This window comes from Saccopteryx bilineata, chromosome 9 (genome assembly GCF_036850765.1).
Source record: "Saccopteryx bilineata isolate mSacBil1 chromosome 9, mSacBil1_pri_phased_curated, whole genome shotgun sequence".
In the NCBI taxonomy this organism is placed as follows: Eukaryota; Metazoa; Chordata; class Mammalia; order Chiroptera; family Emballonuridae; genus Saccopteryx; species Saccopteryx bilineata.
In genome coordinates, this window is record NC_089498.1 from 24,109,110 (window position 1) to 24,126,273 (window position 17,164).

The 17,164-nt window shown below is 52.0% G+C and overlaps 1 protein-coding gene across 3 annotated transcripts; it reads right to left on the minus strand.

The window, feature by feature from the left end:
* Window positions 1-519: 519 nt before the first annotated feature.
* On the minus strand, window positions 520-16,637 carry CLEC18B (C-type lectin domain family 18 member B). 3 transcript variants are annotated; one of them, XR_010727139.1, is made up of 13 exons: window positions 16,234-16,636; window positions 15,555-15,646; window positions 13,270-13,509; window positions 10,881-10,978; window positions 10,350-10,471; window positions 10,063-10,170; window positions 9,383-9,475; window positions 8,653-8,759; window positions 7,941-8,070; window positions 7,547-7,643; window positions 5,873-5,964; window positions 4,199-4,350; window positions 646-761 (listed from the first exon to the last, which is right to left on the minus strand). XR_010727139.1 is itself a non-coding variant. In XM_066243737.1 (12 exons), exons 1-12 carry the CDS (start codon window positions 16,370-16,372, stop codon window positions 607-609), a joined length of 1,473 nt encoding a protein of 490 aa, XP_066099834.1. In that variant the 5' UTR covers window positions 16,373-16,637; the 3' UTR covers window positions 520-606. The 3 variants fall into 3 exon arrangements, 2 of the variants coding, with proteins under 2 accessions (XP_066099834.1, XP_066099835.1); XM_066243737.1 differs by lacking the exon at window positions 4,199-4,350 and having other exon boundaries at window positions 520-761; window positions 16,234-16,637; XM_066243738.1 differs by lacking the exons at window positions 646-761; window positions 4,199-4,350 and adding an exon at window positions 4,710-5,278 and having other exon boundaries at window positions 16,234-16,634.
* Between the last annotated feature and the right edge of the window lie 527 nt (window positions 16,638-17,164).

Below are 17,164 nucleotides of genomic sequence, written 5' to 3' on the forward strand. Positions count from 1 at the left end.
GTAAGTAATTATTATTATATGCTTTAACTTGCTGTAACTCTGCTTTATAAATTTTATAAAGTAAAATTACTTCCCTACTTTATAAATCACCATCACTGTGGAACTGGTGGGTGGTTAGAAAATTTTACTACTAACAGAGATACAAAAGTGGGCAGTAGGTATAAAAAGGTTGACTACCCCTGCCGACTCTAACAAGCCAGGGCCTGCACATGGGACTCTGAATACTAAAACCTGGGTGTTATATAACTTGCCAAAGTTACCCAGTAGGTGGCAGAGCCTAGCCTCCCATCCAGGCTGCCTTTAGCCAGGCATGGCTAACATACGGCCTGCGGGTTGATGTGGCCCGTGATGAAATTTTTAATATTTTCCGCTACTTTAAAATCTAAGCTACTCAGAAGCGGAAGCGTCTTTGATTATTGGAAATCGAGATATTTGAGAAGATAGTGATACGGGGAAAAGGAATTCCGCATGTGACTAATCTAGGGTTAACTTCCAATAATTGGTCGAATGGATTCGCGATACAGTACTTATTTATTTATTTTTAATTCCATTATAAAGATTTACAACTTTTGTACTCGTCTGTACTCAATATGAACTATTTGAAGTTTAGTGGCGATGTGAAACCCGCATTCTTTTAGGCGGAGTTTGCCAGTGCGCACCCAAGGTCAAACAACTCGTTATTTTTGTGGTCAAGTGTACTGAATCAAGTGGCATTGTAGCATAGACAGTAGCTGCAGTTGATAACTGAAAACGTGTCCAGGCTGTTTGTAAAAAAAAAATAATTGTTTTATTTGCGATATAACCCCTTCAAGCTCATTCTATTAATTAAAGATTTTTTTGATTGATTGTGATACAGTTTGGATATTTATACGATATATAATTATATTTTTATTAAAATAATGTATATTAAAATTTTTTTCACTCACATTTATTCATAAACAAATTACATGATAAAATGTTGTTTACTTAAATGAATCGTTTTTGTATTCAACATTTTTTTTTTCTCCAAAGTTGGAAACGGGGAGGCAGTCAGACAGACTCCCGCATGCACCTGACCGGGATCCACCTGGCATGCCCACCAGGGGGCGATTCTCTGCCCATCTGGGGTGTTGCTCTGTTGCAACCAGGGCCATTCTAGCACCTGAGGCAGAGGCCATGGAGCCATCCTCAGCGCCCGGGCCAACTTTGCTCCAATGGAGCCTTGGCTGCGGGAGGGGAAGAGAGAGACAGAGAGGAAGGAGAGGGGGAGGGGTGAAGAAGCAGATGGGTGCTTCTCCTGTGTGCCCTGGCCGGGTATCAAACCCGGGACTCCTGCACGCCAGGCCGACTCTCTACCACTGAGCCAACCGGCCAGGGCCTAAACATTTTTTAATTTTAATATTTTGTCCGGCCAGTGAAAGAAGTTCTTTCTAATCTGGCCCGGAGGCAAAAACTGTTGGCCACACCTGCTTTAGACTCAAGCTCTTTGCCTCTCTCTGCCTGTGGTTCTCATACCAGAGCCTGCGTTTGAAGTAGCTGGAGGTTTTGTCAAAATCCAGATAACCGGCTTCACCTTCAGAGCTTCCCTGGGAAAAAACTAGATTTGGGGCAGCTGAGATTTTGCTTTTCCAGCATGTTCCGCGGTGATGCCAATGCTGCTGGCCCACAGGCTGACATGGGGAACCCCGGCATTCTGCTAACTTGTCTCAGATGAGAAGGCTGCCATGGACTTTTCAGGTAGGACCTGCTCATCACTACCTCTGCCCACAAACCCAGAGATGGCCCCAAAGGCGTGTCCTTTGTCGTGGGGTTGAGAAATACATTGATGAGGGGCGTGTGGTGTCAGCAGGAACACTAACAGAAGAAGCTGCAGCCGAATAGGAATTGGGTGCCTGGGTGTGGGAGGTTCCGGAGGGCACTGGACTGCCAGCGTTAGTGGGCCCTGCAGGGGTGGGGTTGCCACAAAGGTGGCTCTAGCGTCCTTGCTGCTGGCATGCACACTGTACTCCCGTGCCTGCAGCAGTGACATGGGATCCCTCCCAGACTGACTTTGCAGCACAATTTGGGTCACTATTTCTGGCCACATAGGCACCCTACCTGGCTCTCTGAATCTTCCTAGGATCCTGTGACTAACCATTGTCCTTTTATTTAGAAATTAAATTTAATGGGGTGACACTGATCAATAAGAGTACATAGGTTTCAGGGGAACATTTCTATAGCATTTAAACTGTTGATTGCATTGTGTGCCCATCACCCAAAGTCAAATCATTTTGTGTCACAGTATATTTGTCCCTCTGTATGTCCCTCACCATAACTCCTCCCCCTGGTAACCACTTTACTTTTCTCTATGTCCATGAGCCTCAGTTTTATATCCCACCTATGTGTGAAATCGTACAGTTCTTAGCTTTTTCTGATTTATTTCTTTCACTCAGCATAAATTTCCATAACATGAAATCAATCAATATGGTGGCATGTAGTCCATTCATAATGTTGTGATTTATCTAAGTTCCACACTTAACTAAGTTCTACAACATTTTTATCATTTCAAAATAAAACCTGTACCTATTAAGCAGCTAGTCCCCATTCTCCTGCTGCCCCTGGCAACCTCCTATCTGTTCTATTTCAGTGAATTTTCCTGTTCTGAATATTTCATATAAATGAAATAATATAATATGTGACCTGTTGTGACTAGCTTCCTTTACTTAAAGTAACGTTTTCAAGGTTCATCCACTGTGTGGTATATATCAGTACTTCATTCCTTTTAATGGATAGAGAATGTTTCATTGTGTGTACGTGCCATGATTTTCTTAAGCATTCATGCATTGGTGGACACTGAGTTGTTTCTACCTTTTGGCTATTGTGAATAATGCTGCTATGAACTTTGTGTATAGGGGTTTGTTTGAGTACTTGTTTTCAGTTCTCTTGGGTACATACCTATGAGTGGAATTGTTGGGTCATATGGTAGTTGTGTTTAATTTTTTTGAGGGCTTGCCAGTTGGTTCACATCTTCATCAATCCTGGTTATGGTCTGTTTCTTTGAAAACAGCCATCCTAATGGGTGTGAAGTGGTGTCTCATTATGGTTTTGGTTTGGATTTCCTTATGAGTAGTGATGGTTGAGCATCTTTTCATTTGCTTGTTGCCCATTTGTGTATCATTTTGGCAAACTAGATATTCAAGTCCTTTGTCCATTTTTAAAACATTGTCCTTAGGATGAATTCCTTTCCTACCATAATTAGCCAGAGCTGTTTCTATTGGTTGCAACTAGAATTTTGATTCATGTGCCTCTCCCCATCCCATGGTCCCAGGCTACACTTCTACCTTCAACCAGTAAAGCAACTTGAGGCTGGCACAAAAGAGTATGTGAATGGGCCGTGGTACATTCTGGACACTGATGATAGTGCTTGCCTGGATCCTCTTACCACTGTAGGAAGAGGAGGGAGGTGGGGTCATAACAGACCCCAGTGTAGACATCCCAAAGAAAGAAGAAACACATAAAGCAAGCATAAAGAGTAAAGGGAGCCCTGGCCGGTTGGCTCAGCGGTAGAGCGTCAGCCTGGCGTGCGGGGGAACCGGGTTCAATTCCTGGCCAGGGCACATAGGAGAAGCGCCCATTTGCTTCTCCACCACCCCCCTTCCTCTCTGTCTCTCTCTTCCCCTTCCGCAGCCAAGGCTCCATTGGAGCAAAGATGGCCCGAGCGCTGGGGATGGCTCCTTGGCCTCTGCCCCAGGTGCTAGAGTGGCTCTGGTCGCGGCAGAGCGATGCCCCGGAGGGGCAGAGCATCGCCCCCTGGTGGGCAGAGCATCGCCCCTGGTGGGCGTGCCGGGTGGATCCCGGTTGGGCGCATGTGGGAGTCTGTCTGACTGTCTCTCCCCGTTTCCAGCTTCAGAAAAATACAAAAAAAAAAAAAAAGAATAAAAGGAGAGGGTATGAACAGAGGCTCAGAGCCCACAGAGGCAGTGATGAGAGGAAATGGGGCTGGAAATTAGGGACGCAAATGAAGCTTCATATCTATTCAGGGACTAAGACTAAAAACATTCAGAAGGTTGCCTGGGTCACTTGGGTGAGCAGGAAAGGGGCTAGGGTAGGCAGGAGGCAAGGCAGCGAAGACTCAGGCACTCTCTAGTCCAGAGGTCCCCAAACTTTTTACACAGGGGGCCAGTTCACTGTCCCTCAGACCGTTGGAGGGCCGGACTATAAAAAAAACTATCGGCCTGACCTGTGGTGGCGCAGTGGATAAAGCGTCGACTTGGAAATGCTGAGGTCGCCAGTTCAAAACCCTGGGCTTGCCTGATCAAAGCACATATGGGAGTTGATGTTTCCAGCTCCTCCCCCCTTCTCTCTCTCTGTCTCTCTCCCTTTCTCTCCTCTCTAAAAATGAATAAATAAATAAACTAAAAACAACAACAATAACAAAAAAAACTATGAACAAATCCCTATGCACACTGCACATATCTTATTTTAAAATAAAAAAGCAAAACGGGAACAAATACAATATTTAAAATAAAGAACAAGTAAATTTAAATCAACAAACTGACCAGTATTTCAATGGGAACTATGGGCCTGCTTTTGGCTAATGAGATGGTCAATGTCCGGTTCCATATCTGTCGCTGCTAGCTGTAACAAGTGATACGACATGCTTCCGGAGCCTTGATGCATGCATCCCGTGTCACCGGAAGTAGTACTGTACATGAGCGAAGCTGCCACATACTGTGCTCCTCTCACTGACCACCAATGAAAGAGGTGCCCCTTCTGGAAGTGCGGCGGGGGCCGGATAAATGGCCTCAGGAAGCCGCATGTGGCCCGCAGGCTGTAGTTTGGGGACCCCTGCTCTAGTTTCTAGTAGGGTCAATTTGGCTTATCTGAATTCCCCTTGAAAATGAGCATTCACAAGTTTGGCTGTTTTATAACTTAGTTTAATCTTTTGTGGGGTCCATTGTGGGCAGCAAGGAACCTCCTTCTGCCCCAGAAGGTCTAGCCAAGATGGAGGAGAGTGGTCTCATCTGACCCTTTGCCTTGGCTCCTGTTTCAACACCTAATTGAGGCCCATCTCCCCAAGCAAAAGCAAACTGAGGTGCTCTGGGCTACCCTCCACCTATGCCAGGTTCCCTATTGGCCCTGCCCCACTTCCTGGTAGGTCTGAGACCTCTTTGGATGTTGGGCTTGAGGTCTTGGCCTAGCCCATGCTCCAGACATATGGGCAGACAGGCAGACAGGGCTGGTGCACCCAGGCAGTGGCAGGGGAGAGGCATGGTCGAGTCTCAGTGCCCTGGGTCCCACTGGGAAATGTGTTCCTGAGCTGGGAAGGAAGCAAAACAGAGCAAGGGTCGATGGCAGCCCAGGGAGTCCTGGGATGCGGACCCTACTGCACTTGGTCCAGAAGCGACCATAGTCATGGTCCCACGTGTAGCTCCAGACCCTTCCAGCAGGTCCTACTGGGAGTCAGTTTTGGACTAGGCTTCACCTCTGCCCCCACCAGAGTTCACTGGGCTCTAGAGCGGTTCTGATGACTTTAGACGATCCCTGTGTTTTTTGGTCGTTCAACCCCCGCCGGGGTCGCGACCCACAGGTTGAGAACCGCTGCTCTAGAGAATCAGGTAACATCGAGGAACCTAACAAGTCCTCAATAGCAACTTTAGTGACAGGAGGAAGGGTGGACAAATCCCCGCCCAGGCTGTACCTCCAGGCTGGCCGCTGTGCAGGTGTGTCCTGTGAGGCTGCCCCCCCCCCCCCCGGCCTCTGTGGTACCTGTCTTGAGCAGGGCATTCTCAAAGCCCTGTGTACTCAGACACTCTCTAGGCCTGGGGTCTGGATGTCCTGGCAGCCTGGATTGGGCCAGCAGCCACCCCAGGGGACAGGGACCACAGGAGGGGAGCTGTGGGAGGACCCTCACCAAACTGGCAGATGTAGCGGTTCCGGGTTTTACAGCGTTGGTCGTTCCAGTTGAAGGCAGCTGAGGCCTGCAGCTCCACACAGTTGCTAAACCTGCTGGGCCAAGGTGTCAGGTGCTCAGGAATAATGATGTTAGGAGTCTGGGGAGAGGCTTAAATCCTCCACTCCAGCAGGCAGGCCACGTGCATCTAAGAGACCTCAGTGCCTCCATCCTGTCTATGGGGCTTCTGGGAGCCAGACCCAACCCAAGCTTCCATCCCTGCTCCCCAGACCACTGCAGCTGTTCTCAGGGAAGCCAGGAGGTGTGGGCACACCCAGCTACCACTGAGAGCACTCAGCTGCACTAGGCAATGGGGGTGGCAAGGAGACCTGGAACAGATAGGCCCACGTTCTCCCTCCCAGCAGGGAGAGGTGTGTCTGGGAGCCCAACCAGGCTGACTTCCTAGGTGATGGGCCAGGGGCATAGGCCTGGCCTCTGTCGAGGAGGTTAAGGGAGGGCTAGGCAAGATGGAGCCCTTGGTGGCCACACAGCCTGATGACCTCCACCCCTGTCACCCCTGCCCTGGGCATTCCTGGGCTTTGAAGACCAGATCAGGGCTACATAACCAGAAAGCCCACAGTGCAGGCTGGCTGGTGGGTAAATGGTGTGTGAATGGATGCAGGTGGGTGGATAGCTATAGAATTTGGGAATCAGTATACAGGCAGTCACCAGATTACAAACGGAATACAAATGTAGATTTGTTCTTAAGTTGAATTTGTATGTAAGTTGCAACAGGTACATTTGTCTGTTGAATGCAACAGATGTTTGTCTTAACATATTATTTATTCTTACCTTTTTTTTATTGGTTTTGCATTTGAGTGAGTCATATTACAACACCATATTGATGTATGTGTGTATGTCAGCCGTTACTTAATTCTCTGTGTGTGTGTGTATGTGTGTGTGTGTGTGTGTGACAGAGACAGAGAGAGTCAGAGAGAGAGGGACAGACAGGGACAGACACATAGGAAGGGAGAGAGATAAGAAGCATCAATTCTTTGTTGCGGCACCTTAGTTGTTCACTGATTGCTTTCTCATATGTGCCTTGACTGAGGGCTATAGCAGACCACGTGACATCTTGCTCAAGTCGGTGACCTTGGGCTCAAGCTGGTGAGCCTTGCTTGAACCAGATGAGCCCACGCTCAATCTGGTGATCTTGGGGTCTCGAATCTGGGTCCTCCGCATGCCATTCCGATGCTCTATCCACTGCGCTACCGCCTGGTCAGGCTATTTTTACCTTTCTATGCATATAAATAGTTAAACATTTTCAAACCTACAGAACGTATCTTGTTCATAACCTGGGCACTGTCTGTATTGGTACAGGCATAAGGGAGGAAAGGGGGAATGTGCAGTAGATGGAGGGGACCATGGGAGTGGGTGGATAGATAAAGAATTCTTAGGTTCCCTTTCTTTATGTGATGACCTGGAGGCCCAGGACGTGCCTCACCTCAGCACCATGCCCACACTCAGCTGTGCCCTGACTTCCTGGGCACCTGGGTATCAGGTGAGGCCCAGACCCTCAGAGGGCTCAGCCAGGCAGGCAGGCTGGGTGAAGGTACTTCAGCAGCATCTGAAGGCTCAGCGAGCAGGCCCAGGGGAGAAGGTGGGCCCAGGATAGGGAGGGCATCCCAGACTCACCCCTGGTTGTCAGGCTGGCCAAAGGCAAAACTGGTAAAGGACTGGTGCTCCCCGGTGGTCCAGCGGAAGGAGTCCTTAGCCGTCTTATAGGTAAGCCCTGGGCCGGGGCAGTCAAGGTTGGCCCATGACCCAAGAAATGAGGGCCTTGAGCCCTAAGCCTGCTGCCTAGTGCCTGTCTGCTCCTAGCCCTTGAACCCCCTTCCCAGCTCCCCCAGTCCCCCTGGCGGTTCTCGCTCACTTCAGCTCTCCCCAGGGCGGGCGGTTGCCAGCCTGTACTAGCCCTATTCTAGGCTCCCAGCCCTCACCACACCCGTTCTCTCCGCTGGTGGGTGCTCTGGGTTTCCATGGTCCAGATTCCTGGAGCACTGTGGGACAGCCTGGCCGCCACACTCACCGATCCAGAAGTTCCTGGTCTCAAAGTCGCTGTCGGTCACCTCGTTGGTAGTTTCCAAGCGGCCCAGGTAGAAGGCGAGGATGTCCTGTACTTTCTGGCTCTTGATCTGGGCTAGGACCCCGCCCTTTCCCTGTAACCCCACTCTGAGTCATGCTGGCAGGAACCTGGAGCTCAGGCCACCCCACCATGGCCGTGGATAACAAAGGTGTGTGCTGTCGTCACCCGCCCCCAGCCTCCTGTCTCTTAGAGTAGGGATCCCCCTTCCTCTCTTCTGCCTGCACAGAGGCCTAGACTGTGAGGGTCCTACCCGTGGAAGGGTTTTGTTTTACAGGCTTAACGCCTTAAACACATTTGAGTTGGCTGCCAACATTAATAAGTCTACAGATGCCAGTGAAAATCTGGATTTCTGGTCCTGAAACGTCCTGAGTACTGGCCTCCCTAAAACTCATTCCTGCTGGCAGCCAGCAGCTGGGGCTGGGTCAGGGCAGCTCCTTAGATGGGGGTCGGGTGGGGCCTCATCCCTCGTCCCTCAGTTTATTAAGTGAGCTCTTGGTTTCCAGGGGCCTCTGCATGGACCCCTGCTTTATACTAATGATGAGAATCAGGTCAGAAGATGTCAAAGGAGCCATCTCTTAGTCCAGGGTCCCTCTATTCACATTCTCACTTGAGACCCTGTGGGGATTCCTGGGAAGGCCGGGGTCAACAGTATCACCTGGCATTTCATCTTGGCTCCATAGTAGGTGTCTGCCTCCGAGGACACCATGAAGCAGTCTCCGTCGATCCTCAGGTCGCAGGTGTGGAAGGGGAAGTGTACCTTGGCTGGGGGAAGGGAGCCTGAGTGAGTGTGGGAACTGCACGTCAGAATTGTTACCCCTTGCCTGACCTGTGGTGGCGCAGTGGATAAAGTGTCGACCTGGAAATGCTGAGGTCGCCGGTTCAAAACCCTGGGCTTGCCTGGTCAAGGCACATATGGGAGTTGATGCTTCCAGCTCCTCCCCACCTTCTCTCTCTGTCTCTCTCTCTCCTCTCTCTCTCTGTCTCTCTCTCTTCCTTTCTCTCTCCTCTCTAAAATGAATAAATAAAAAATTAAAAATTAAAAAAAAAAAAAAAAAAAAAAAAGAATTGTTACCCCTCCTACTCTGCCCGGGAACTGAACTCAACGTGCCCCCAGCTGGAGAGTGGGTAGGGTCAGTGGTGTGCTGGTAAATGTGTAACAACCAGCTCTCTGCCTCAGAAACGTTTTGATTTGCAGCATTAGTCAATTTCTGTGGCGTAAGTACCCACACCATGGCCCATTTCAAGCTACCCGTGTCACTGAGCATGGAATTGGGATGAGATGTGCACAGTGGGCAACTGTGAACTGATCTGAGCCGGATCCAGCATCCCATTGAGGGGGTCCTAGGAGGGGTGCGACTTGTTGGGGGCCTTGGGTCAGGACTCACTGGCACATTGGGCTCCCCCGTAGCCGATGTCACAGACACAGGAGCACTCCTCTTCCCGGAACCGGCCGTGCACGCACTGCACGCTGCACCACACTAGCAGGACAGGGCAGGAGGGGACGGCGCTCAGCCCCAGACCGCGTGCTGCCCCTCACAGGCTATGGACAGGCAGCGACTGGCCAACCACGGAGAGATCATCCCTCTCTGGGACAACCCACCTGGCTCCCAAGTGCTGCCACACTTGACACCTTTGGTTTGATCTCATTGTAGAGAATCCCATTGGGGTTTAGGAGGTGACCTGCCCATGGCCACAGAGCTGGGGAGGGAGGATAGCGGGAGGCGATCCACTTCTGAATCCTAATTCTGTCTTCCTCCCACTGCTCCAGAGCCTATGGGGCCACATCTAATTTCATTTTGAACCCCCTGCAGAGCTCAAGGTCTGGTACGTAGTCAGTGCTTAGTGAATGCTTGTTGAATGACTAGATGCAGTGTGCAGATCAGCAAGGTCACTATCAGCACCCGCTAACACACTTGATATGCCTTCAAAACTCACTCAGTGAGTGCACGCGCATTGGGCTCAGCCCCTCCTCACCCCCGGGAGCTGCGTGCATGTCTGCTGGGCCTAGGCTCCCCTTACTGGGTCCCTCAGACTGTTGTGATTTGGAACTCTAGGTGCTCCTCACCTTGGCAGTATCTGCCCGTGTAGCCAGGGGGACATTGGCAGTGGCACGTGCTGACGTTGAGATGGCCATGGTTTCGGCAGCTCATGCGACATGGGTTCCTGGGGACCTCTGTTCAGATGAAAAGGGAACTCTGAAATGGGAGTCTCCTTCAGGCTGAGCCTTCCTGGGTACCAAGGCCCAGGGCTTCTGGGACAGCCCCTCAGGATGCTGCCACCCTCCTCTAAGCACCAGACCAGGCTCTCAGATACCCGCTACCCCAGGGCTCCCCTGGCAAGGTGGGCACTTACCACAGAGGCCCCCTGCGTGGTCCCAGGCTTTGAAGCAACCTGAGACGCTGGCCGTGCAGAGCGAACACCAGGCGCCCTTCTTATAGGGGATGATTGTCTTTCCGTCGACCTCCCAGTTGCCTCTGGAGAGCAAGCACGAGAGGGCTGGAGGGGCTTGGCCTTGGGCAAGCTTCAGTGCCTGCCCTACCCGCCCCTTCAGCCCGTTCTGGCCCAGCCAGGGAGTCAGGGACCTGGGTGAGACTGGGAGATTTCCTAGGAGAGAAAAGAAGACTTCCAGACTGATACTGGGAAATTCCCTGAAAGATGGTAGGGCTTCCAGGAAGAGGCCTCTGCAGAGACTCCACCTTCTGCATGGTCAGCATTGTGAGTGCTGCCACCTCTGCACCTGATTCTCTACCCCCTTCTTCCCTCTCCCGCAAGGATGTAGACCAAGAAGTAAAGGCCTTTTGGGTGAGTGGGAGGGCGTCTCTTGCAGGGTGAAAGTACCCTCCCCACCCCAGCCCCGACAGCCCAGCAGTGGTGGGGGCTTACCCAGGAGAGTAGGCACAGACAAAGGCTTCCATCTTGGCTTTGTCCCCAGAGCAGGGATGTCTCCCACAGCCCAGCTGGCTCGAGGTGGCCCACACGAGCTGCGGGAGACACAGTGGCTCAGAAATGCTGTCGGGCCACCCCCACTGCCAGCCTGGGGCCAGCAGCACAGGCAGTGCTCACCTGGGGAGAACACAGCTGTGGCCCCATACCAGGCTGCCTCACCTCCCTCAGGGCCTCAGGAGTGGCAGCTGTGACGGGCAGGGCTGTAAGGATGGGTAGGAATAGTCTTTCTGGGGTGGGGGAGTGGAAGGGTGAGGCTCAGCAGATACCTAAAGGGAGGGAAAATTGTGGATGTGTAGAAGACAGCTGCAAAAGAAGTACTTGGACATGAAAGGCCATGTGGCAGATTGCAAAAACAGCCACATTTCTCGCCATAGCACCCTTTTCAATGTGGCTTTGGAGTTCTTTGCATCAATAGAAGGACACTCTTTCCCACACCCTGAGTCTGGCTGGCCCTGTGGCTTGCAGCATAGGTGATATGGAGCCAATTTTGAACCTAGGTCTCAGGAGACCCTGCAATTTCTACTCTCACAAAACCATGCTCAAGCCACCCCACAAATAAGCCTCCTGGAGGCCGAAAGACCTCCTAGGGCAGAGATGATGGCCAGCTTCTGGCTAACCCAGCAACTGGTTGCATGAGTGGGCCTAGCCAAGACCAGAAGAACCTCCCAGCTGATCCCAACCCAAATTACCCACCTGCGGAATTGTAAAATGCTAAATTTGGGGATAGCGTGTCATCCCGCAAAAGCTAATGGATACAGGTTGTTAATAGCATTCAAAACCTAGATTTAAAGTCTTAGAAATAGGGTGGTGAACACACAATGCACACTGTACAGATGATCTGTTGTGGAATTGTGCCCCTGAAACCTGTATAATTTAGTTAATCCAGTGTCACCCCAATAAATTTAATAAGAAGGAAACCCCCCCGCAATTTGTGTAGGAGAAACAAAGAGACCAACAGATTAGAGCAGAGAACTCAGTAACAGACCTCTGTGGATATGTGAGCTTGGGATATGTCAGAGGCAGCTCTACACGTCAGTGGAGAAGGACTCGAACTTCAGGAGAAAATATAGGAAGACTATCTTTCCGATCTCAGAATAGGAAAGGATTTTTTAAATGGTACTACAAATGACTGATCTCAGAATAGGAAAGGGTTTTTTAAATGGTACTACAAAGGAACTAGAAAGAAAAGAACTGAAAAAGTGGAGTTCATTAATATTAAGATCTCATATATAATAAAAGATAACAAAAAGAAAAAAAAATACAAGCCATACGCTAGGAAAAGGTATTTGCAACCCAGATGACCAGTACATATAAAAAAATACATATATAGAAAAATATATATATTATATAAAGAAAAAGAGGCAGCACGTTATTAAAATGGACAAGAGATACAAGCAGGTAATTAACAGAATGGAAGATGCTCAGTCTCACTGGTAATTAGGGAAATTCATATTAACAACGGGAAGTGGCATTACACAGCCTGGAGTTGGCCTGACAATCCCAATATGAGGAAGTGGAACTGCTGTGTGGGGGAGTACAGTGGGCTCGATCATGCTGGCAGTACCTAGCAGGGCTGAGGGTGCATGTCCTCTGTGACCCAGCCATTCTCCCTCCATGGGCGCCCTCATGAAACTCTGGGTACAGCATACAAGAGGACCGCAATGTGTGCATTGCAGCCGGACTTGTAACAGTAAACAAGTAAGAATAACTGAGATGCCTGTAGATTTCATTTTATTCATAGTGAATCACCCATTGGTATCTGGATCATGTAAGTAAATCTTATAAAGTGTGGTCTGGAGTGATAAACATAAATGCAAAAGGAGACAGAGAGAGAGCACTTATGTAACATTTAATAGCATACAGCCCACATGTACAAGTAGAAAGGGTATGAAAACACATATGTAGTAAAGCTATGAGAACATGCCTGGGATTTTGCCTGTGTTTTTTGGCGTTTTCCCATAGGAACTAAACAATATATAGATATATAGAAAAACAAAACAAGGGAAACACTTGGGAGTGATCCCCCTGGACTTCAGGAAAGTTGCTTTTGGGGAGGGACACAGAAAGGGCAGGAGTAGGGCTTTAGTTGAGATGTTGTTTTAAAGAGATCAGAAACAAATACTGTACAGTTAACAATTTCTAAATCTAAGTAGTGGGTAAGAGGGAGCCCATTATTTAATGTATGTTTGAAATATTTCATATTTAAAGCTGAAAAAAGTAAAACCACACAAACTGGAGGAAAAGCAACCACTAATTTTAGGACAAACTCTAGCTTTTCTGAGCTGGCCCCCACAGCTCAGGGGCCTCACCAGTTCCCTGGTCTCACCTGAGTGTAGTGGGTGCAGGTGGCATTGTGGGCACACTCGGCTGCCTCATGGCTGTAGCGCTGGCCCTCTGCGAACCACAGGCCCACCACGTGGGTGAAGGATGCCGAGCCCACAGGCAGCAGCTGCACGTTCCAGCCCACATGTGAAGTGGCCCAGTGTGTGGACACCAGGCTTGGGGCCGGGGCACCACAGAGGGCTGCCCTGGCCTGAGCCTGTCGGGCAAGGCTCTCATTCCAGTCCTGGGGTGATACAGATAGAGATGTCATCAGGATGCCCACCCCTGCCATCTGCCACACATTTTTCAGAGGAGTGAGCACTGGGCCGGGTGTCCTACTTGGCTGCCTGACCACTCTGCGTGGGTTTTATCTACTTCACTGGGGTGGGGCAGGTCAGACAGGACCTGCACGGAGCTCTCCAAGGTGTGTTGGAAAAAGCTGTGGTGTGTCTAGACCCCCAATGCAGAGCTTGCTCCACCTGGGCCTTGAGCATGCCTCCTCCTGACTCCTGTACGGGCACACTTAAGCCCTGACCATGGCACCACCATCCTGAGGGGGACAGGTGCTCTGGAGCAAGCAGTGCCAGCCCAGGCGATGGGATGGGTTTCTGCAGTAATTTATTCCCACCAGGTAATGTGAGCCCCAGGCAGTGCCCAAGCCTTTCACACTGCTTCTATGTTTGCTGTTAGGGACACCTGACCCTGGCCATTGTCAGAAAGGCTCAGGGGCTCCCACTAGGCTTCCCATCTGTGATGCCAGAAGCTGCAGCAGCCGTGCCTCTGCATCCTAGTCGCCCACCCTGGCCTGGCATGTGTCGGCACCAACAGAGAGAGAGGACCAGGGAGGGGGTTAGAGGTCTCCTGGGCCCCAGGGCTTCGGTCCCAGAAAGCAGAGTTCTCTGGAGCAGATCTAATCTGTTCTCCCTACCCAAGCACAAGCCGACCTCCCCTGCCCCAACCGAGCCGTCCCCCCTCCTCTGGAACAAGGCTCTCAGCAGTCAGGATAACGTGCATCACCCCATCGCTGTGCCCTGGCTAGCCTAGCCACCTCATGGATCACTGGTCACACCACACTGCTGTGTGACCTCCAGCAGTCCCCTAGTCTCCATGAGACTCAAGGTTCTCATCTGTAAAATGGGGACACTCAGGTACCTATAGGCTAAGGTTGTCGTGAGGACTTCGTGGAAGCAGGGAGGAGAGTGCTGTGCTCAGGGTAGAAGGCCATAGTGGTTTTACTGCTGATGAGGGCTGGAGCTGGGAGCAGCAGGGCCTGCTGGGGACCCTCAGCCACCTTGACCTACCCCCAGGGCTTCAGTCTTACTGGATAAAAGCCCTAGAGCCCGCAGGGGTGCCCAGGGCCAAAGTCAAAGGTGTCAGGGAGTTTGAGTGCGGACTTCATTTACACCTTTTATGAAATGCTATTTTTTTAAGACTCTAGCAAAAGGGGCAGGAAAAGTGTAGAAACTGCTGACCAGCTGATTGGGACGGCCCCACACCAGGGGCTAGGGCTGGGAGTGTGGGGAGGGTGAGTGGGAGTCAGGACCTGGGCCTGGAGGAGGGGCAGAGCCATTGCAGAGCAGAGAAAGGGGGAGAAGTGACCCCTCCTGTCTGCCTGTCCCGCCCCCACCTCCTGGGAAACTGACCCAGGAGCTCTCAAGGTCACCACTGCTCAGCCAGCCTCAGAGGAGATTGTGAGAGGCAGCCATGGGGAACCCTGCCTGCCCCCACCCTGGGCCTCCCTCGCTCCCTGGCCTGTTAACACTGGCTGGCTGGAACAGCTGGGGTCCTACACTATTGGGACAGAGTTTCTGGGCTCCAGGATAACACCATCAACCCCAAAGCCCCAACTGGGTGATGGGAAGCCCTACACTTTGCCTACCCCAGCCCCAGTGAATTGAGCTGGAAACTTGGAGGGACCTCTCCTAATTGCCTGGACAAACACATGAAGACTCACTGGGTCCTGGTCCCACAGCAGGATGCTTCTCCCTCCCAGTCCCCAGCCCCTCCATCCTGCTGGGACTCCTTTGTGAAGCTCCTCCTTCCAGGCCTCCTGGTCTCCAGGACAACGGGATGGGATGTGAGGAAAGGCCAAAGGACTGCCCTTCTGGGAAGTGGGAAACTGTGGAGCCCCCAGCAACCAGGCCTGGTCCCCACAGTGGGCAAGGTGACTGGCTGCCCCTTCTGCTCTGCCCAGGTGGAAGGGTGCCTGGTGCTGGCATGGCCTCCTGAGCCCTCTTCAGGGCTACCCCTCCGGCCACCCCCTCTGTGAGCCCAGGCTGGGGCACTCACCATTCTCTGCATGTTGGCCGCAGGGGGATGCACCTGGCTGCGGAGACGGTTGTGCAGGGAGAGGAGCAGGAAACTCTCCTTCCTGCTCAGGGCTGGGGTGGGAGACAAGGTCAGGCCCACCTGAGCAGTGGAACCTGGGCCCATCCCCTGGGTGATGGGGCTGGAGGGGGGGTGTCACCATGTCAAGATGAGAATGCAACCCTCCCCTTAGGAAATAAGGTCTAAGGTGTGTGTGAGGGAGGACCTGGAGCAGAGAGATGGGAGAGACTGAGGTGGAGAAGAGTTGGGGGTGAGAGAGAGACAGGTGTGAAGGAGCACTTGGGCTGAGAGCTGGGGGTGGGCGAGGTAGAGGGGAATAGGGGCGGGGGCTGGGGTGTGAGGAGGGGCAGCCCTGGGCTCACAGAAGCCCCCTGGCTGGGGCTATTCTGGGCCCCTGCTACGTCTCTCCTAGGGCCCCAGCTGCAAACTCCAGGCTGTCTTCCTCCTTGACTCCCAAGCCTGGGCCCGCTGCCTATCATTCTTTCTCCCCCCAATCCCAGCCTCCCCCTTCTGTCTGGGCCCCTAGACTGTCTGAGAGGTCGCTCTTTAAATGGCACCAGCATGCCCAGGACTCAGGCCTCAAACTAGCTTCCAGAAGCCCCCCTAACTCCTCCACTTTTCCTCACCCCGGATCTCTTACCTCTGGGCGTTGGAGCCTGCTTTTCCTGCAGCTGGAGTGGCCATACTCCTGCCCAGGCCATGCCAAGGAGAGCCAGGAGCACAGGCAGAAGGCCAGGCCAGTGGCCCCCCAGCCCAGAGGAGGGCTCCAGCCTTAGCATGGGCCTGCAGGGTGATTCCGGAGCAGCCTGGCTCAGCCGTCTAGCGTCCAGCTCACTTCACAGGCTAGATGGAGCTATTCACGATCTCCAGGAGTCAGGCTGGGCTGGCAGACAAAAGGTGGAGGCTGGTGAGTAATCAGTGTGTCCAAACAGCCTCCCATCCAGGCTGGCATGAAAAAAGAAAGATAGTTGCAATCCCGGCCGCCCTTCTGACAGCCAGCCTAACCAACCAAGTGGTGTGCACTGACCCCGTGGCCCCTGCTAATCATTGCAGGATTATTAGAGCCCTTGGGGAGCCCTTAGAGACTTGCTGATTGGCCCACAGACATTCCACGGCTGCAGATTAACAAATGGCGGCTGTGCCCTAGCTGGGACAGGGTACTTCGGGCCCATCAGTGGCTTCCATTCCCAGCCCCAAGCCCAGGCAGGAGGATGGGGCCTCAGCCATGTGTCCTGCGGGCTGGCAGGAACTGGGCAAGACCCCAAGGGAGTTCTTTCCTTTCTTGGGAAGCTGGCCCCAACCCCCAGCCATGAATTAAACATGGGCAGGTGGTAACTATACACCAGACAGGTGCCATAATGGGTGGGGAAACTGGGACTGTAGGCTCATAGGGAAGTGGGCTGGGGCTGCACCTGTGGGAGGAAAAGGGTGCTGTCGGACAGTCTGTCTGGGTGGTGTGAGGGGATGGGCCCCACCCTGGTTCTCTCCCACCCCCTCCCACGTGACTACAGGCCTGAGAGGCCAAAACAAGCCAGAGGAGAGCACGTGACATCCTTGACTGATTTGAGTCC

Bases quoted from the DNA above. Each gene is read 5' to 3' on its own strand.
- CLEC18B (XM_066243737.1), bottom strand. From the start codon at position 16,372: ATGCTAAGGCTGGAGCCCTCCTCTGGGCTGGGGGGCCACTGGCCTGGC. The intron at 15,647-16,233 runs GTAAGAGATCCG...CTCCCACCCCAG, and splicing joins GCAGGCTCCAACGCCCAGAG to CCCTGAGCAGGAAGGAGAGT. The intron at 762-5,872 runs GTGAGGGTCCTC...TTTTACAAACAG, and splicing joins CCGCTACATCTGCCAGTTTG to CCTGGACACGTTTTCAGTTA.